This window comes from Primulina tabacum, chromosome 2 (assembly GCF_025594145.1).
Source record: "Primulina tabacum isolate GXHZ01 chromosome 2, ASM2559414v2, whole genome shotgun sequence".
In the NCBI taxonomy this organism is placed as follows: domain Eukaryota; kingdom Viridiplantae; phylum Streptophyta; class Magnoliopsida; order Lamiales; family Gesneriaceae; genus Primulina; species Primulina tabacum.
The window spans coordinates 39,062,856-39,085,026 of record NC_134551.1 but is presented as its reverse complement, the minus strand read 5'-3'; the positions used below and the strand labels follow the sequence as shown (position 1 = coordinate 39,085,026).

Below are 22,171 nucleotides of genomic sequence, written 5' to 3'. Positions count from 1 at the left end.
TTGAGAAGGAAAAGAGTGAGATGTGAATTGAGTTGAGTTGGGTAAGATGTGGATTGATTGGGTCGCGTAAGTTTTTTATTTAATTAAATTATAAATTTTATTATATATAAAATTAAAATAAAAATTTATATAAACTAAGAAAAAAAATTAATTTTTAAACAAATTTTTTAAAAAAGATAAAAAGTAAATTATTTTCTCTATTTTTTTTAAATTAACATTTCCATCAGTGCCCATTTCCTCGTTTTCCCCGTGTAAATTTTGTAGGAAAAATTTGAACGAACAAAACGGAGGCGATCGTAGACGTCGATGTTGACGGCGACTCAGAAGTATGCGGCGGGGGCACTTTTTGGGCTGGCGCTGCACCAATCACAAATCCACCAAACTCGCCCTTTGGGCTTTCCATATGAAGACGATGATGAAAATGGTAGCGGCCGCGCCCCGTCCGAGGAACGCGGCAGCAGTTGCAGCAGTGCTGACTCTGTATCTGAAGATCCGCAGCTTTGGGTGAATCCATCCTGCGGTCTCCTTCGCCCTGTCTTCGGGTATTAAGTTGTTTTTATTCGTTTGTTTTGATGTATTTATGTGTGCAATGTGAATAGCTAGCTCAGGCTGCCCTCGCGGATGAAATTTCTTCATGCCTTTGTTTTCTCCTTTTCATGTTCAATTTTTCTGAAGAAGATGTAATTTTGTGAATAGGTTTTTAGAAATTGATGACAAAGCATGGGCGGGACTGGAAGAAACTGCTGGACATTCAGAAGCCAAGCAACATGTTGGAGCTGTAAGTTCTTTCCATATCCGTTTCTCATACTTCTTTTTTTGAAGTTTGACTGCACAAGAAGAATTACGATTGGATCCGCTAGTGTGGATGCGGTAGCGCGAGTGGGAACATGCAGACTGTTGCAGTAGAGACTGGGCAGTGTTTAGCAAATGTTTAATTTGATGGGCAATGACATTTGTTTAATAGGGGATTGATTATTCTTCACATAATTGTTGTTATTATTATTATTATTTTTAATGCTAGGAAATATTTTGTAAGAAAGAGCAGAAGTTTTATTGTATCCTTAAAAATTTGTGGGAAACCTATCTTTGTTATCAGTAGTGTACTACTTAATTCTTGAATCATGATATGTACATCATTAGTCTGAGTGTGACACATTCTTAGAGTGGATAAATGTAGTAAATCTCACTATGACCGGAACTAGTATCGGGGAATAGAATCTGTTTCCTGATGAATTCTACATGCACTGTTGGGAATAAACGTTCTGAAGAGTTGTTAGAAACATGAGGTTATGGAGTGGTGCTGTTTAGAGAGAATTTGGTGAGGATTTAATGTGCCATGGTTGAAGACTGCAGACCGTTAACGAGAATATTTTTAGCTGGTGCTAAGTATATGCTATGCGATAAATGATTAATCCCTAATAACAAATACTGTTACTTTTTTATCAGTTCCTTAGGTTACTAGCAGAGGAAAGAGGAGATGTATCGTCAGACGCCTCTGATAAAGAACTTGCTTTAACAAATGGTGTGGATGCTATGTCTTCAAGTATGGAAACATCTCCGACTGACTATGAGTCCAAAAAGGAAAAGCAACGGGAATATGAACAATCGTGTAGAGAAAAGTTAGCAAACCCTGAGACTACATCGGAGATAAAATCTGAAGAAAAACATTTGCTTGACAACATTCAGCAGGAAACGAATGTTACTACATCTATTGTCGAACAAATCCATGTACAATCCATTTCTGAACTTACTGGAAAACCATTGGAAGAAGTAGAAATGCTTAGTTACCCAAGGAAAGTAACAATTCTGTATGAGCTCCTCTCAGCTTGTCTAGCAAATACCCCTGAAGACAACAAAAAATCCACAAGACGGAGAAAGGGTTATGACGCCCGACATCGTGTGGCATTGAGATTGCTAGCTACCTGGCTTGATGTCAAGTGGATAAAAATGGTGATATTTCTTAAAAAATGTGTCTGTGGTATAGGGATACTGTTATCTTTGTAATCACTGGAAGATAAAGTGAACATTGATGCACTGCAGCTTTGTTCTTTCATATTCCTGCCTTACACGTCTATTAATATCAACTTCAAGCCTAACCATTATATATGTTAGAGCACTCGACGCAATTGAGAAAGTCTATCATTTAATGATTTTGGATAAATCTTTCTTCTGATGACTTGGATCCCTTTGAATTGATCGTAATCATTTTGCTTCTAAAACTGAGTAAATCTTTTGCAGGAAGCCATTGAAACCATGGTTGCTTGTTCTGCAATGGCACTTTTAAAAGAGGAAGAATCTAAAGAAGAAATACGATCGCCAGAAAGCTCATGGGCTAAGTGGAAACATGGGGGTATAATAGGTGCTGCTGCGTTAACTGGAGGAACCTTGATGGCTATTACTGGAGGTATGTAACCTTTATCACTCGTAACTTTTTGGACTCGTGTATCCAATCAAGTTTTTTCTTAGCTACTGCTCAGAGTAAAAACATAATGGAGAATTTCTGGTGAAGACAGCGAAGTATCAGCAGGATATATATTGTGGACTTTGAATTTATTTGTGGGTCATGCTTTACCAGGTTTAGCTGCTCCAGCTATTGCTGCTTGGTTCAGTGCCTTAGCTCCTACGTTAGGGACTATTATTCCTGTCATTGGAGCAAGTGGGTTTGCTGCTGTTGCTAGTGCTGCAGGAAGTGTTGCAGGTTCTGTTGCAGTTGCAGCTTCCTTTGGTGGTTAGTACAAGAAGCTATATAGGTCTTTGTTCATGAATCGATTTCAGTTGATTGCTTTTCTAAGTAGCTCTTTTATATGCATGTACATTGATGTTATTTCTCTGTGTTTCTTGTGTTGAATTACAATTGAGTGTTGTCATTCCTCACCTACACTTAAAAGTGACTGTATTTTTGAGTGTTGATCCATTCTTATATCTTCGTGACATTGCAATTGCAGCTGCTGGAGCTGGACTTACAGGGACCAAAGTGGCTAGGAGAATTGGCGATGTAGAGGAGTTTGAGTTTAAAGCTATAGGTGAAAACCACAACCAAGGAGTGAGTCTTTCTCTACCAAATTAGGATGTCATGAAAATAGGGATTTTCTCATTTATCGATACCTTTTTATTGTTATCTTGTTAATCTATGTTATCGATGCTAGGTTTTTCGGGTTAATATTCTAGTGTTACGTTTGATTGCCAGGTTTGAAATCTTGAGTTGCATATTCATTTTAGCTCTTTAGATGATTATGACTAAAGTATATTTCAAATTAACCTTCTACCAATTTTATTTTAATGTAGTACTAGTTAAATGAATTTCAAATAAATACAACTTTGATTTAATTTGCAATTTAGGCTCCAAATTTATCCATTCAATTCAACCTAAAGCCTTTTTGTGTTTATTTCTTATTATTTTGGAAGAATTGAATCTTTTTTGTTTTGGTGTCATTATTTTTTTAATTTCAGCGGCTGGCAGTAGAGATTTCAGTGTCTGGATTTGTTTTTGAGGAAGAAGACTTTGTAAGACCTTGGGAAGGACAATATACTAATTTGGAGAGGTAAGCCACATCTTACCAACATTTTTAACCCGTGGAAGTGCTCATAATGATCTCCGCTGTGTACTTGCATTTCGCCTTGCTGCATTTGATGTATGATGGTAAATAACAATGCTTCTTTCCTGCTTTTCAAAGAAATTGCGAGTGATGTTATATGGTTACAGGTTTTAATGCTTCCTGTACTTGTTCATGAAGTGATTTTTTTTTATGCTTGTAATGCAACAATTTGTATAGGTATGCGTTACAATGGGAGTCCAAGAATCTCTTTTCTGTAAGCACTGCTATTCAAGACTGGCTCACTTCAAGTAAAGTGCTTTACTCGAACACTGAACACAATGCATTAACACTTAAGACCACCGGAGCAAGTAATGAACACGACCATTCTCACTGCAGAAATTGCGACGGAAGTGATGAAGCAAGGTGCCATGATGACTGTCCTAGGAACTCTCGTGACTGCGTTGGCTTGGCCAGCAACACTACTTGCTCTTACTGATTTTATTGACAGCAAATGGACAATTGCTGTGGACAGGTGTGCTTTATCACTCTGTTTGTTGAATAGTAATGATGAGAAAAGGAAGAAAATGACACAATATGATATGTATACTACAACCTAACTAAGTTTTTCAACAAGAAAGAAAGTTGAACCTGATATGTTGGATTTGGAAGATTTGAATCTAAAGTTTCAGTTCGGTCAGGAAACTAGTTAAAGCTGAAATAATTTTTCTAAATCAAGGTTGAGGGTAGTTGTATGGTTTGGCTCATACCTTATTGATACCTTCTGTAACGACCCATTACAGGCCCAGTGGACCGCCCATACGGCCCACTGCCCCGATCGACCCAAGACTATCCCGATCCTGGGCTCCCTCAAAAGGGCCTTTTCCCTCACGGGCTTTCCATAAGCGTCGTACGGGTTACTCAAAGGATCTCCCCCTCCCTACCAAGGGGTTTCTTTCGCCTCCCCAGGACTCGATCCCATGACCTATAGGATAAGTACATTGGCTCAACTGGTACCAGGACTCTTGATATCAATGTACTTATCCTATAGGTCATGGGATCGAGTCCTGGGGAGGCGAAAGAAACCCCTTGGTAGGGAGGGGGAGATCCTATGAGTAACCCGTACGACGCCTATGGAAAGCCCGTGAGGGAAAAGGCCCCTTTGAGGGAGCCCAAGATCGGGATAGCCTTGGGTCGATCGGGGCAGTGGGGCCTTTTATTGTTACGACCCATTATAGGTCCAGTGGACCGCCCATACGGCCCACTGCCCCGATCGACCCAAGGCTATCCCGATCTCGGGCTCCCTCAAAGGGGCCTTTTCCCTCACGGGCTTTCCATAGGCGTCGTACGGGTTACTCATAGGATCTCCCCCTCCCTACCAAGGGGTTTCTTTCGCCTCCCCAGGACTCGATCCCATGACCTATAGGATAAGTACATTGATATCAAGAGTCCTGGTACCAATTGAGATGTAACACCCTTGACTGATTTCATAAAATAGCAGCGGAATATAAAATTTCTTAAAGGAAAGAAGAATTTAAAATTTTCTTGACCCAAATACATTTTCAATATATACAATCAAATGTTTATACATGATCCATAAAGTGTTATATCAAAATACAAAATATCATTTGATCATGTATATCAAAATATATTTCTTCTTCCTTCCATCTTTTATACATATGACCTCGGCTCCCATCAACGTCCTGGCTCGTCCCTCTTATCTGCATCACATGAAATAACTGGAATGAGTATAAAACTCAGCAAGTGGAACTCTTACATAACAATCTACATATATCATACTCTGTAAAACATGACTTTAAAATCATTAAAATACCATCTAACTCTTGAAATATGTAATAACATAGTATAACATGACTATAACGATGGTATTTCTCTTTTCTTTGGTGGATTGATATCTAAATAGTATCTCTGTCTCTGTACCTATATCCCATCGATATAAATCGATTACTCTGTTGGGATATAAGCCTATGGTCGTTGATCAACTAATTGCATGCCGTCTCTGACTATCAATTTATCAATCCAATAAATCATTTGAACTCTCTCTTAGACATTAAAACAAGCACTTTGAATACTCTTCTCTTTGGCATTCCCATTTACTATAATTGAGACTTATAAAAGCCTCTAATATACAACAAAGTATATCCATACATAACATGAATCAAATGGAAGGGAATAACATGTTAAAACCATTGAAATACAATACATATACTTCATCATATGAGCACAAGAGATGAATTCCACTTACAACCAATGGAAAGCTTGATTCTAATCTCTTGGTACAAATCCTACAACAATAAACCATGTATTGAACCATCAACAACTTAATAATCAATTAACCATACCATCAAATCCATAAAACCAACACAATCACAACTTCCATAACTTCCCCCTACACCACAACCCAAAAAAAACTAAGATTACAAGCTTATCTTAGCTCCTTAACTCCAAAATAATCTTGCTCTCACTTCAACAACCCAACAAGAAGCTTGAATCAAAGGAAATGAAGAAGGAATGAGAACCCTAGCGTCTCCTTGAGGTGAAGAACCGAGAAGAGTGGAGAGGAATGAGGGAAATAAGTGAAAAGTGAAGTCTCCACCGATTTTATACCTTAAAACACCAAAAACACGTTTTTTTAAACATCGCTGGCCGCCCGGGCGAAGCATCTTTTTCCGCAAACACAATATTTTCGAACAAGGCCCGCCCGGGCGGACATTTATTCCCGCTCGGGCGCGCTCTGCGCGCAGCCACTTCAAAGATCGCTTCTGAAACGCCTCTTCCCTTCAGAATTACGAAAAGTGGTAAACTGGAAAGTTGTAGCTCTATGTCTTGGCTTGCATCTCCAATTGGCCTCATGTAATTTGAAGGTCTGAGCAAAAAGTTATGCTAAATCTCCCAACATGTGTCACTGGAGGAACGACGAAACACGCGACACACTTCGGGGCACTTTTGGCTTATCTTCCACAATGATTTGAACAAAACCCAAAACAAGAAAGTTATAGCCTTATGTCTTATCTTTCTAATGGAAGTGGCCTCACCTCATTTGGATCAATATATAAATTATCATGAATTTAATCGTAACGCCGCTACTATAACACTACACGTCATCTATAACCAACCATACTATAAATCATAAATCGAAACTCTTAACATCCAAACTATACTTAAACTTGACCAGGTAGTCAATAAACGTATGAAATCTTAAACCGTACTGTTCACCAGGCTTGGATATTACAATCTCCCCTCCTTAAAGGAATTTCGTCCTCGAAATTTACGTTACTGCGCAAAAATCTCAGGATACTTTACTTTCATCTCATCCTCTGGTTCCCACGTGGCTTCTTCAATCAATTGATTCCTCCAAAGGACTTTAACAATGCCGATCTCTTTGTTTCTCAATACTTTAACTTTGTGATCCAGTATCTGGACTGGAATCTCTTGATACGTCAAATTCGGTGTCAAATCCAATGGCTCGTGACAAAGAACATGGGAAGGATTCGCAATATACTTCCTGAGCATGGAGACATGAAAAACATTATGAACTCTATCAAGATCTGGCGGTAAGGCTAACCTGTAAGCTCGATCACCAACTCTGTCCAAGATCTCAAATGGGCCAATAAACCTTGGACTCAACTTTCCCTTTTTGCCAAACGCATCACACCTTTAAGAGGTGCAATCTTCAAGAACACGTGATCACCAACCTCAAACTGCAACGGCCTTCGCCTTACATCAGCATAACTCTTCTGTCTTGACTGTGCTGTCCTCATCCTTTCTTGAATAACAGCAACAATATCAGCTGTCTGTTGGACCAACTCTGGACCCAACATCTTTCTCTCACCAATCTCGTCCCAATACAAGGGGGATCTACATTTTCTGCCATAAAGTGCTTCATACGGTGCCATGCCAATCGTCGTCTGGTAACTGTTATTGTACGTGAACTCAACAAGAGGCAATTTGGAATCCCAACTACCAAGATAGTCGATAGTACAAGCTCTGAGCATATCCTCCAAAGTCTGAATAACTCTCTCTGATTGACCGTCGCTCTGGGATGATATGCTGTACTGAATGCTAACCGTGTACCCAAGGCTCTGTGTAAACTCTTCCAAAACTCTGAAATAAATCTAGGGTCACGATCAGACACGATCGTCACTGGAAAACCATGAAGTCTAACAATCTCTGCTATGTACTCTTCGGCATACTGGTTCATGGAATACGTCGTTTTGACTGGGAGAAAATGCGCTGACTTGGTCAACCGATCAACGATAACCCAAATAGAATTATAGCCTTTCTGCGTTCTGGGAAGACCAATCACGAAGTCCATTGTAATATGCTCCCATTTCCATTGAGGAATCGGCAATGACTGCAATGTCCCAGCAGGTTTCTGGTGTTCGATTTTCACCTGCTGACAAGTTAGACACTGAGAAATAAACATGGCAATATCCTTCTTCATATCTGGCCACCAATAGAGCCTACGAAGATCCTGATACATCTTGGTACTACCTGGATGTATCGAGTATGGCGCGGTATGTGCCTCTGTCAAGACGACTCGCCGAATATCATCACCAGTAGGAATACATATACGGCCTCTGAATGCCATTAAACCATCTCTATTAATCCCAAACTCTGAATTACCTCTCTCTTCTGCTCTGGCTCTCATCTCTATCAACTGTGCATCATTGGCCTGCTCTCTACGGATCCTGTCCGTCAATGTAGGCCGAATGATCAACGCTGAAAAGCGAGCAATAGTTCCCGGTACTACCAAAACTATCTCTTATCGTTGCAAATCTAACAACAACGGCTTCTGAATCATAGAACTCAAAGAGGAACTTGACTTACGGCTCAATGCATCCGCTACAACATTCGCCTTCCCAGGGTGGTAACTAATCGTCACATCATAATCTTTGACAAGCTCTAACCACCGTCTCTGTCGCATATTGAGTTCTTTCTGAGAAAACAAATACTTTAAACTCTTGTGGTCCGTGAAAATTTCACACTTCTCGCCATATAAATAGTGTCTCCAGATTTTCAGGGCGAAAACCACAGCTGCCAGTTCTTGATCATGCGTAGGATAATTTTTCTCGTAGTCCTTCAACTGACGAGAAGCATAGGCTATAACCTTTCCACGTTGCATCAGCACTGCACCGAGGCCCTTCTTTGACGCATCGGTAAAAACAACAAAGTCCTCTGAACCCCTGGGCAATGCAAGTATCGGAGCTGTCGTCAACCTATCTTTCGACTCTTGAAATCCACTTTGGCATTCATTGGAACATTCAAACTTCACAGTCTTCCTCGTCAGATTGGTTAACGGCAGGGCAATTTTGGAAAAATCTGAAATAAAACGATGATAATAACCCGCCAAACCAAGAAAACTGCGTACCTCTGATACAGTGGTAGGGATAGGCCACTTCTGTATCGCCTCAATTTTTACTGGATCAACAGCTATACCATCCTTCGAAACAACATGGCCTAAGAAAGAAATCTGCTCCAACCAGAACTCACATTTCTTCAACTTAGCATACAACCTCTTCTCTCTCAACAACTGAAGAACAACTCTGAAGTGTTCTGCATGAAGCTCTCTGGTCTTGGAATAAATCAATATATCATCGATGAAAACAATGACAAAGCTATCCAAATACGGCTTGAACACTCGGTTCATAAGATCCATGAATACTGAAGGAGCATTAGTCAGACCGAACGACATCACAAGAAATTCGTAATGACCATACCTAGTCCGAAACGCCGTCTTAGGGATATCAGACTCCCTAACTTTCAACTGATAATAGCCAGATCGCAAATCAATTTTCGAAAATGCTGTAGCCCCTTGCAGCTGATCAAAAAGATCGTCTATTCGTGGCAACGAATATTTATTCTTAATCGTCACTTTGTTGATTTCTCTGTAGTCAATGCAAAGCCGCAAAGACCCATCTTTCTTCTTGACGAAAGAACCGGAGCTCCCCAAGGCGAAGAACTCGGCCGAATAAAACCTTTATCCAAAAGATCCTGCAACTGCGTCTTCAATTCTTTCATCTCTGTAGGGGCCATTCTGTACGGAGCTTTGGAAATAGGAACCGTTCCGGGGACTAGATCAATCACAAACTCTACATCTCTGTCCGGCGGTAAACCTGACACATCATCCTCAAATACATCAGGGAACTCTCTCACAACATTAATATCATCAATATTCAACTTCACAATTCTATCCGTATCAACAATCGAAGCCAAAAACCAATCACAACCTCTAAACAACAACTTCTTAGCCTCAAAAAACATGAAATAAAAGGAAGAACCAGCGAAGTACCTGCACTGGCGAGCATACCTTCCTTATTTTCATCATCTACAAATTTCACCTTCTTGGAAACGCAATCAATCACTGCACGGTAAGTTGATAGCCAATCCATGCCAAGTATAATATCAAATGCAACCATCGGAATAACAATCAAATCGGCATAAACCACTCGCTCATCAATTTGAACAGTACACGCATACATAATAGACGTCGGGCAAAGCACATCCCCAGAAGGCAATACAACATTAAACTGGAGGGGAAGAACAGAAGGAAATAAACCCAAAGATCTCAAAAATAGTTCAGACATAAAAAATGAGTAGCACCTGTATCAATCAATGTCGTAGCTACTCTGCCTGAAATTAAGATAGTGCTAGAGATCACATAAGAATCAGGATTTATACCTTCCTTCGTCATGGTGAAGATGCGACCCTGCACCTTCTCTTTACTCGAACCTCTCGGACATTCCTTGGTGATATGGCCTGCAGTACCACATCGGTAGCATGTGTGAGTACCAAACCTGCATTCACCCCTATGAGGCCTACTGCACTTGGGACACAATGACTTCTCTGGGTCAAACGGGACTGTCGGTGCTTTAGAACTCGGCTCTATCTTGCCTTTCCCCTTGTAACTGCCTTGTCCTCTTTGGCTCGAACCTTGACCTCTTTGAGCAATAGCCTGGTGCCTCGCCTGTCTCTCTCTAGCAATATCCGTCTCATCTTGCTCGGCTAACAATGCTTTAGCCACAATCTCTTTAAATGTTACCGCCTTAGACATATTGATGTCCCTCCTGATCTCTGCTCAAAGTCCTTTAATAAAATGAGCACCCTTGTCTTTGTCATTTGAGGCAATGTATGGGGCAAACAGACAGCCCTCCTCGAACTTCAAGATGTACTCATCAACATTCATACCTCCTTGCCGAAGCTCTAAAAACTCAGTCACCTTCCGAGCTCGAAGTGCATCCGGGAAATACTTGTCATAAAAAAGATCCGTGAAATCTTGCCACTTTAATGCCGGAACATCAACACCTACCTTAGTGGCATTCCACCAAATACGTGCAGCTTTGACTAGCATGAAAACTGCACAGCCAACTCTATCATTGTCTTCATACTTGAGATGATCAAATATCGCCTCAAGTGCTTTAATCCACTCTACAGCCATCAATGGATCAGTGCTTCCTGCAAACTTAGGCGGATCCATCCTCTTAAAGGAAGTAAAGATCCCATCAGTCCCAACTGCTTGAATCCCTTGGCCTCTACCTTGACCTGAACCTTGCAAACGGAGCAACTGTTAAATCTGCTCACTGTGAACCTTGGCTTGCTCTTTCAATAATTTGCCGAACTCGTCGACAACTCTCGATGAGGAGCTATCCTCACCCTCTGAAGCTTTTCTCTTAGGAGGCATTAAATCCTACAATGTGCTCACATAATACATATCAACCAATGACAATAAATAGATGTAGAAGAAGACATACCCGGACTGTTGAAAGTAGACGAAGTCATATGCATTGGTCCGAAGAACGTTACTCTGATACCACTAAATGTAACGCCTCTGACCGATTTCATAAAATAGCAGCGGAATATAAAATTTCTTTAAGGAAATAAGGATTTAAAATTTTCTTGACCCAAATACATTTTCAATATATACAATCAAATGTTTATACATGATCCATAAAGTGTTATATCAAAATACAAAATGTCATTTGATCATGTATATCAAAATATATTTCTTCTTCCTTCCATCTTTTATACATATGACCTCGGCTCCAATCAACGTCCTGGCTCGTCCCTCTTATCTGCATCACATGAAAAAACTGGAATGAGTATAAAACCCAGCAAGTGGAACTCTTACATAACAATCTACTTATATCATACTCTGTAAAACATGACTTTGAAATCATTAAAATACCATTTAACTCTTGAAATATGTAATAACATAGTATAACATGACTATAACGATGATATTTCTCTTTTCTTTGGTGGATTGATATCTAAATAGTATCTCTGTCTCTGTACCTGTATCTCATCGATATAAATCGATTACTCTGTTGGGATATAAGCCTATGATCGTTGATCAACTAATTGCATGCAATCTCTTACTATCAATTTATCAATCCAATAAATCATTTGAACTCTCTCTTAGACATTAAAACAAGCACTTTGAATACTCTTCTCTTTGGCATTCCCTTTTACTATAATTGAGACTTATAAAAGTCTCTACTATACAACAAAGTATATCCATACATAACATGAATCAAATAGAAGGGAATAACATGTTAAAACCATTGAAATACAATACATATACTTCATCATGTGAGCACAAGAGATGAATTCCATTTACAACCAATGGAAAGCTTGATTCTAATCTCTTGGTACAAATCCTACAACAATAAACCATGTATTGAACCATCAACAACTTAATAATCAATTAACCATACCATCAAATCCATAAAACCAACACAATCACAACTTCCATAACTTCCCCCTACACCACAACCCAAAAAAAACTAAGATTACAAGCTTACCTTAGCTCCTTAACTCCAAAATAATCTTGCTCTCACTTCAACAACCCAACAAGAAGCTTGAATCAAAGGAAATGAAGAAGGAATGAGAACCCTAGCTTCTCCTTGAGGTGAAGAACCGAGAAGAGTGGAGAGGAATGAGGGAAATAAGAGAAAAGTGAAGTCTCCACCGATTTTATACCCTAAAACACCAAAAACACGTTTTTTTAAACATCGCTGGCCGCCCGGGCGAACATCTTTTTCCGCTCGGGCGCGGAACTCACGGCCAAAACACATTATTTTCGAACAAGGCCCGCCCTGGCGGACATTTATTCCCGCTCTCAAAGATCGCTTCTGAAACGCCTCTTTCCTTCAGAATTAGGAAAAGTGGTAAACAGGAAAGTTGTAGCTCTATGTCTTGGCTTGCATCTCCAATTGGCCTCATGTAATTTGAAGGTCTGAGCAAAAAGTTATGCTAAATCTCCCAACATGTGTCACTGGAGGAACGACGAAACACGCGACACACTTCGGGGCACTTTTGGCTTATCTTCCACAATGATTTGAACAAAACCCAAAACAAGAAAGTTATAGCCTTATGTCTTATCTTTCTAATGGAAGTGGCCTCACCTCATTTGGATCAATATATAAATTATCATGAATTTAATCGTAACGCCGCTACTATAACACTACACGTCATCTATAACCAACCATACTATAAATCATAAATCGAAACTCTTAACATCCAAACTATACTTAAACTTGACCAAGTAGTCAATAAACGTATGAAATCTTAAACCGTACTGTTCACCAGGCTTGGATATTACACCTTCTACCTCGGTTTTTAGTGACACCATTACCCAATATTTTAAGTCAGTTCTAACCCCCAAATGTACACGCTTTTGTAAATTCATTTGTTTAGTGTGGAAAGGAGTTTTTTTTTTTTCAATCCTTGTTGAAATAATTGTTATTTCCTGCCATATTATGTAGATCTGATAAGGCTGGAAAACTATTGGCTGAGGTATTGCTGAAGGGGCTGCAAGGGCAGAGGTAAACCAACATATAGAAGCAACTGTAGGAGAGTATTATTAATTGGCTTTAAAGAAGCGTTTGTTCTGCCATTTTCCCAATCCTCACTTACGTTTAATGAAATTTCCAGGCCGGTGACACTTGTAGGTTTCTCCCTTGGAGCAAGAGTTGTTTTCAGGTGCCTGCAGATTTTGGCTGAAAGCGAAACTAATGGTAAGCATGAATGTTTGGGTTCTGTTTAAAGTTGAGATTGCAAGCGACATAATGTTTGGTGATTGAATGAAATTTGACTTGATTCTCGTTACTAACATAATTTTCACTCATACATTCATTTTCTCCTTTTTGTTAGCTCTAGGCGATGTTTTCGATAGATCAAATATATGTTTTGTTTTGGGGAACTATAATGATACTGTATCAGCGTCTCCCTCACTAACATCATCACCTGTAGCATTCAAATCTAGTGAATCTAATGACTCAACACGTTTTAAACAGGAGTAACAAATAATACATATACAAGCTAATGCATTAAAATCATATTTTTATTCAGAACACTTTTAAACATAAATAATTCATAAATTGTAAAATCATAAAATCGTAAAGATTTCAATCTTTTATCATTTTGGGTGAAGTTTGATATTTGAAAGTGACTAGCCTTTTATCCTCTGGTCGACTGATCAGTCTTAGCACACCATTGCGCATGGGGACGGGCACTAGGCACCGACGTAAAATGGAAATACGATCGTTGGGCTCTCTCTGGGGCTTTGTCCCGTAAACGGGCTCTCTTTGGAACCTTCTCTCTCACGATATTTCCAAAAATCATATATCCTTTTTGTCACAGTCAATTTACATCCTTCAAAATATTTTTTATTTTTCCTTTTTAAATCATGAAATATCATGACTTTCCGAAAATATTTTTACAGTAAAAATTGCACAGCTTTACCATAAATCATAAAATATAATATTTTTACAGTAAAAATTGCACAGTTTTACTATAAATCATAAAATATCATATTTTCATCAAAATCATCCATTTACTAATTCGTGAAGCGTTCAATTCCCGATTTATTTCCAACTTTAATATTTTAATCCCAAACTTTTATTATGAATTAATCGACCCCCATGGACCATGGTTTGAACCCTTCCTTCCTATACCCTATACTCGAACCCTCGACTATCTCCCTTGAGCCACGGCTCGATTTCATCGAGCCACTCCCGGACCATCATGGACCAGACCCTCACTCAAGCCTCATGGACCCTTTTTGACATAGCCTAACCCAATGCACCAGCCCCTAGCCACAAGACTAGCCCCTGCGCACCTGCCCAAGCCGCGTGAACTTTCTCTCATCTTATGATCGAGCCACAATCGAGCCACCATGCACCAGCCCCTGACCCGACCCTTGACCATCCTCCCTAGCCACTACTGGACCAACTTAGACCCCCGCCAGCCCAGCCATGCACCCTCCTTCAGCAGCCGCCACCACGCGTGCATGGGAATAGTCCTTGTACGCGTGGGCTCTTCCCCTACCGGCTGTACAAGAGTCTTAGTCATGCTAGGACTCTTCCTAACCCCTAACCATGACCAGTACGCAGGGGCGAAGCTTATTAAGGCCCAGTGTGGGCAGACGCAGGGGCGAAGCTTATTAAGGCCCAGTGTGGGCTGCTGCCCACACTGGGCCAAAAAAAATTAATACTTATAAATGTGGGCCAAAAAAATATTAGTATTTATACATATAAGTGGGCCAATTTTTTTTAAAAAGCCCTCTAAAGTCTTGGACAAAGTCGCAGCCGCGGAATTGTTGGAGCAGCCCTCAGATTCAGGTGCAAAGGTGGGTAATTTGTTGTGTTCATCATATCAGTTCGTGTTGTTTCTTTTATTGGATTTGTGGAGCTGCTGATTAGTTTTTGTTCAATTATCAGTGTGATGATTGTGGTTATTTTCCAGATATTTATGTTATTTATGAGAGGAGTTCTAATTCCGAGATTAACCAAAAAAATCGAGGAGCGTTAAGTTCCCAAATTTAGAAAATTTATGTTTTATTTTCTTGAGGGTGCGAGGCGACCATTCTGCATGCCTTGTTGATCTGGGCTCGGATTATTGTTCGAAGGTTAAAAAAAAATGAAGGTTTTTTGTTGTTTTTATTAGTAATAGAATGAAGATTGAATTTTAGGCAATGTGACAGGAAGTGAATTTTTCAAAAGTTATAATTCAATTCTGGGGCTCTAAACAATTTTTTTTAAAAGCCCTCTAAACAGATTAAGTTAACTGGATTGCTAATTGGATATTCACAGTTATATCTTCTGCCTTTCAAAGATGCCACCAGTTGGATTATATTTGCATATTATAAATTTTTTTATTTTATCAGGAAATCAATATTTACAATGCATAGATTTTTTAAAAGAAAAGATCCAGAACCAGAAGTACAAAGCATTGGAGATGTTTGGGTTGAAGAATTTGATTTCTCACAACTACCGGCAGATCCTGGACTTAGGACTCCAATGTGTGAATATAATGTTCATATTAGGGATCAAGTTCGAAGGGCATATTTGCAAAAAGGTCCATGTCAACCTTCAGGCTATGAATTTCCAAAAAGAAAATTTGGAGTAAGCCAATGTAGACGGTTCAATCCTTCATGGTTTAATGAATTTGGTGATTGATTGGAGTATAGTGTAGAAAAAGATGCCGCATATTGTTTGTATTGTTATCTCTTCAAGACAGCTAAGGGAAAACAAGCGGGAGGGGAGGCTTTTGTTAATGAAGGATTCACAAATTGGAAGTGTAAAGATAGGTTAAATATTCATGTTGGCCAGCATGACAGCGAACATCATAAAGCTCGAATGAATTGTGAAACTTTGATGAATCAAGATGAGCACATTCAATCAGTTTTGCACAAACAGTCAAAGCAAATGCGGAATGATTATCGTATCCGTCTCAATGCTTCAATTGATTGTATTAGAGTTTTGTTGCGACAAGGGCTTTCATTTCGAGGTCACGATGAAACTGAAAGTTCTCTTAATCCAGGTAACTTTCTTATCCAATTAGAATTTTTAGGTGCTCATAATAAAGAGATTAATGATGTAATATTGAAAAATGCTCCTAAAAATTGCAAGTTGACATCACCTGATATTCAGAAGGACATAGTGAGTGCTTGTGCCACTGAAACGATTAATGTTATTATCAGAGATGTTGGTGATCCATTGTTCTCTATTTTAGTTGATGAATCTCGTGATGTTTCAACAAAAGAGCAAATGTCAGTTGTTATCCGTTATGTGGATAGTAGTGGACATGTAAATGAACGCTTTATCGGGATTGAACATGTTACCAGTACTACATCACTCTCACTTAAAGATGCTATTGATAAGATGTTTTCTAGATATAATTTGAGCATGTCTAAGTTGAGAGGACAAGGTTTTGATGGAGCAAGTAATATGCAGGGTAAATTTAATGGTTTAAAAGCACTCATTTTAAAGGAGAACCCATGTGCATTTTACATACATTGTTTTGCCCATCAACTTCAACTAGCTCTTATAGCTGTGGCCAAGAAAAATCTTCCAATTTCTAATTTCTTTCGTGTTGTTGGTGATGTGTTAAATGTTGTTGGAGCATCTTGCAAACGTTCTGATCTTCTTCGAGAGAAACATTCAGATTTTATTGTCAAGGCATTGGAGAGGGGTGAGATTTCAAGTGGCCGGGGACTTAATCAAGAAACTACCCTTCAACGTGCTGGGGATACACGTTGGGGGTCACATTACAATTCTTTGATAAGCTTGATTTCCATGTTCTCTGCTGTCATTGATGTGTTTGAAATAATTTCAGAAGATGATTCAAGTTCTCCTGATCAAAAAACTGAAGCATTTAATTTATTGGAGTCAGTACTTTTATTTGATTTTGCATTCAATCTACACTTGATGAAACATGTCTTAGGAATTTCGAGTGAATTGTCGACAGCATTGCAAAAAAAAAAGATCAGGATATTGTGAATGCAATGGATTTGGTACAAATATGCAAACACCGACTCCAAAAAATGAGAGATGATGGTTGGGATTCATTTTTAGAAAAGGTTCACCGGTTTTGTGAGCAACATTACATTGATGTTCTCAAAATGGATGATATGTTCACACGTTGGGCACCCACCAGAAGTGACAAATTTGCATCATTATCGTGTGGATTTATTCTATGGTGTTATCGACATGCAACTTGAAGAGTTAAATGATCGTTTCTCAGAGACAGGTACAAAGTTACTCCTTTGTGTAGCTTGTTTGTGTCCACAAAACTTGTTTTATGCTTTTGACAAGAAAAAATTGATGCAACTAGCTGAATTTTATCCACAAGATTTTTCAAGATTTGATCTCCTCACACTTGATGATCAACTTGAAACTTATATATGTGATATGCGTTCTAACAAAGCATTTCAAGGATTGAAAGGACTTGGTGATCTTTCAGAGAGGTTAGTTATGTCAAAGAAAAATATGGTGTACCCATTGGTTTATAAGCTTTTGACATTGGCATTAATTCTATCGGTTGCAACGACGACAGTAGAGAGGGTGTTTTCTGCCATGAGAATTGTGAAAGACAGATTGCACAATCGAATGAGTGATGATTGGATGAATGATAGTCTCATTGTCTATGTAGAGAAAGATATATTTCTGACCGTTGATAATGAATCTATTGTACAAAGGTTTCAAAATATGAAGACTCGAAAAGAACAATTGTAAAGTAGTTATTTCGTGATGTTTTATGATTAAAAGATTTTTTTTGTTTTATTACTTATAGCATATCATAGCCTACACTGAATCAAAATTCTAGCTCCGCCCCTGCCAGTACGACCCCCTTTTCAAGCCCAGGTCGAGCCGCAAGTCCCCTTTCCACTTAGCCGAACCCTTCCAAGACAAGGTGTCATGAAAACCCTAGGACTCCCCTCAGCTAGCCAGGCTCGACTCCACCTTAAATCGTCCATGTTATATCCATAAAACATCTTATTTTGACAGCGTACTCGTTGGAAATCATATCATGTTCATATATACGTAAACATTTTCAAAACTTTAAAAATAATCGTTAAAAGGTTACGCAATTCAAACTCCAATATTTTTCATGCAAAAATAATCAAAACATGCATAATATAGTTTGAATGATGCATCAAAGGGAGTTAGAAACGTGCCTTTGCATTTTAAAATGCTCTAATATACGATCGTCGGTGTGGGGTGCGAGGAAGAACGAACGGTCGACGAAGACTCCTTGTTTTTCCTCCTCTAAATTCTCAAAAGTATGTGGTTATGTGTGTGTAGTGTTTCGGCTAGTATGGTGCCTACAATACCTAGGTTTTTATTTTTTTATAAATTTTAATTTATATGATAATGGGCTTGAGTTTTGGGCTTTCAAGTTTAGGAGCAATTGAGCCTACTCATCCTAGATAAATTAGGCACAATAACACCTATTTAATTGAAAAATAAAAGTTTATAAAAATTAGTTTTCCAAAATAGTGGATTTGATATTTTAAAAGTATCTCTTTGCCCAAAACCGGCTTTCCGGATGAATGGAACTTGTCTCGTAAAATAATTTAAACTCTATTATTTTTAGAAAAATTTAATCATATTAATAAGTCTCGAAAATATTTATTAAAAAATATTTATTTTGTGTTGGTCGTCCTCAGTCTCTTTTCCCCAGCCTATTATCGAATATTCGGGTAAAATCATTCAATTTCATGAAATCATGTACTTTAATAAACATTCAAGCATAAAAAACATATCAATTAAGTATTTAAAATCAATTAAATAAAATAAATATGCAATTTAAATCATTTACATACATGCAATTTACGTGGGTTGGTTTTTTGGACGTTTACAGTATAATAATCAGGGAATTTTGTTTTTGAAAAGGGAATAAACAAGAGTAATAGTGTTCGTTTTTTTTATTGGTGGGGGTAGGAAAACAGTTACTCAGAATGGAAAAAAACAAGGCCTCAAGTTGTTGGCCTTCCATGCCTACCCCTGGCCTCTCTTTCCAGAAGCATAGTTGATATGGGCTAGCGATTTAAATGATTGACTTTCACCAAACAGTTAATTATTAGATATATTTGTCCCACTCGAAAAGTTCACAGGTTTTCGGCATTCTTCTGTATCCTGCGCACTAATGATTAAAGTTCTAAGCATATCTATTTCCCTAATTTGGTCAGCTGGACTTGTGGAAAGAGTTGTTCTTCTTGGAGCTCCTATAGCAATTAAGGACGTGAATTGGGAATTCACTAGAAAGGTAAAAGCACATCACCTTTCTCACTAGGAGTGACTTTTCTTCGTGCCTCACTGTAGTTTGAGGTTAATCAAACCATCTGTATTCTGCAGGTGGTGGCTGGGAGATACGTGAATGCATATGCTACAAATGACTGGATGCTCGGAATCGTATTCCGTGCCAAGTATGAAGCTTTTGATATCACAATTTAATATTTCACCGTGCAGAGTCGACTTGTTGGCTCATACGAAGAATTATCTTTTTGGTGTATATTCTGGCTCATCTTCCTATCAATTTTAATTTCGTATCGATTCTTCTGATATTTGAACAGCCTTCTCACCCAAGGATTGGCGGGGATTCAACCAGTTGATGTGCCCGGCATTGAAAATGTAAATGCCGTTCAATGACACTGATTTAATTATGCTACGACACAAATCCGTGCACGAGTTTTGACTTTGCTGCCTTTGCCTCTCCTCACTTTGATTTAACAGGTTGATGTGACTGAAATTATAGAGGGACATTCTTCTTATCTATGGTGCGCCGAACAGATCTTAGAACTGCTTGAGTTGGATACACACTACCCTGTTTTTAATAGAAGAATTTTCGAATCTTCGAGTACTTCTCGGTTTCTGCGTCCTTGAAACTCAGAAAATGGGGGCCTTGGAACTGTTGGATTTGCATGATTTTAGGTGGGAAATTTCATCTCTCACAGTTTTCACTTGTTTTATGTTTACTAGGAAAAAGGAACGGGTTGAAAAAAGTCGTTTTGAAAAAAATTAATTATCCATGTGAATAAATGTCATGTTTATTTTTTATTTATTTTGTTTTCACGATAATATGACAAATATGTTTGTATATGTATATTAACACATTAAATTTTATTTATGAGACATTGGATATGTTTTTAAGCATATACTTATTTTTAATTCTTTTTACTTCTCTTATTAATTTGATATTTTTATTATTTTCTTATTTTTTATCTATTATTTTCTCATGATATGAAACCATATTTTCATTTTGTTTTTTTTTTTTGAGCGTTTGTAATTTGTCATATTTTAATAATTTATTTTGTTAAAAGAAATATTCATGTCGATTTTCAGTGTTTTATAAAATTTATACGCTAAAAGATAAAGTTGACAATTCATAATAAAACTATCTCTACATTTTGTTAAGTATAATTGATTTTTTTTTTATTTCATAAACTCTATATAATGGATGAGTCTATATTAAGTATTTAGTGGAGTATTATTTTTATTTTAAATAATATTAAAACAATTTTAATAAATTTGTTATTATACTCAAAATTACGATACATTTAATTTATAACTTTCAAAATTTTTATGATGCAATTGAAATAATGAAAATTAAAAATATAACGATAATTTTTATGATTTTTAATTAAATAATTTTTTTTATTTTAATTATTATATAAATCTATCTAATAAATATTCATTTAGAGACATAAGATATATAATATGTTTTTCTATTTTTTTGTCATAGTAATTTATTGTAGAAACACCTTCCCACCAATTTTTAGGGTTTATAGAAATATATACAAAATAAAGACAAAAGTTGACAAATCATAATTGAATTTTTTTCTAATGGTGCACAGTTTTAGATTTTGTTAGTTTTGATTTTTGTTCCACGATTATTGAAAATTATGATTAGCTTTACTTGACGACCCTCAATGCCTAAATTTTGAACAATTTTAGTTGATGATTGTTCAATAAGTACCACTCGTTTTCAAATTTAATTCATTCGAAATTTTTCAAAAATGTGGATTGTTTCTCTTGTTAAGACACCTTCTTTTTTCTCAAATTTGAATAAAGAAAAAATATTTTCACAATATATATTGTGGTTGACTTCATCACAATTCACAATAATCTCGTCTTAGATATCTTTTATATGTTATTTCATAATATGTTTCAAATGAACACTCCGCTATCCAAATTTATCAAATCAGTTTTATTCCAAAATTTAGATCTTAATATTTGAATATAATTTTAGAGACCAAATAATTGAGATAATTATTTCAAATATTATTATCAAAATTTCATATATAACTTAGCAAAACAATATCTTGTTTTTAATAAACCTGTTTTTTCCTCCGTCGTCCGCTTTTTCTTCTTTGTGAAAAAAACAAGATTCTCATAATTTTCAATATTCAATCTTGCGGTGACGTTATCATCTATTTTTGTATTTTCATATCTTCATCCTTTGAATTTTTTGCTGGACGAATTGAAAATATTTTTTTAGCAAGAGAGTATCCATTCTCATGTAGCTATCAACATCTATTACTTTTCTTCATTGATACCTTTGTTGGACGTCGTTGTCTCTCAATTTCTTGTTGTTCGTAATCTACTAATATTTTTGTGCATGCAATATTTTCGTCTTTGAAAATTTTATTGGAATTTTGAATGCATTCAACAACAAATGTTAACATTTTGTTTTCTGTTCCAACATTCTTGTCCAATTTGAAAAGAAATTTATATTCATCTCTATTCAGTGTCTCTAAAACCATATAATATATTGAAGTATTTCCTTCTTATAAATAAATAAGATTTTATTAGCAATTGGTAATAATATCTAGA

General features: G+C 37.4%; 1 protein-coding gene and 1 pseudogene across 1 annotated transcript; both read left to right on the top strand.

Annotated features, from left to right (window-relative positions):
• Nucleotides 1-233: 233 nt before the first annotated feature.
• Nucleotides 234-20,399, top strand: LOC142531830 (transmembrane and coiled-coil domain-containing protein STS1-like). The gene is made up of 15 exons (XM_075638106.1): nucleotides 234-542; nucleotides 697-778; nucleotides 1,447-1,950; nucleotides 2,239-2,404; nucleotides 2,576-2,728; nucleotides 2,946-3,043; nucleotides 3,451-3,542; nucleotides 3,774-3,844; nucleotides 3,933-4,068; nucleotides 13,319-13,378; nucleotides 13,488-13,570; nucleotides 19,528-19,604; nucleotides 19,694-19,764; nucleotides 19,912-19,969; nucleotides 20,072-20,399. The coding sequence occupies exons 1-15, from the start codon at nucleotides 307-309 to the stop codon at nucleotides 20,219-20,221; spliced, it is 2,037 nt and encodes a 678-aa protein (XP_075494221.1). The 5' UTR covers nucleotides 234-306; the 3' UTR covers nucleotides 20,222-20,399.
• Nucleotides 14,457-19,521, top strand: LOC142531840 (uncharacterized; annotated as a pseudogene).
• Nucleotides 20,400-22,171: the final 1,772 nt, after the last annotated feature.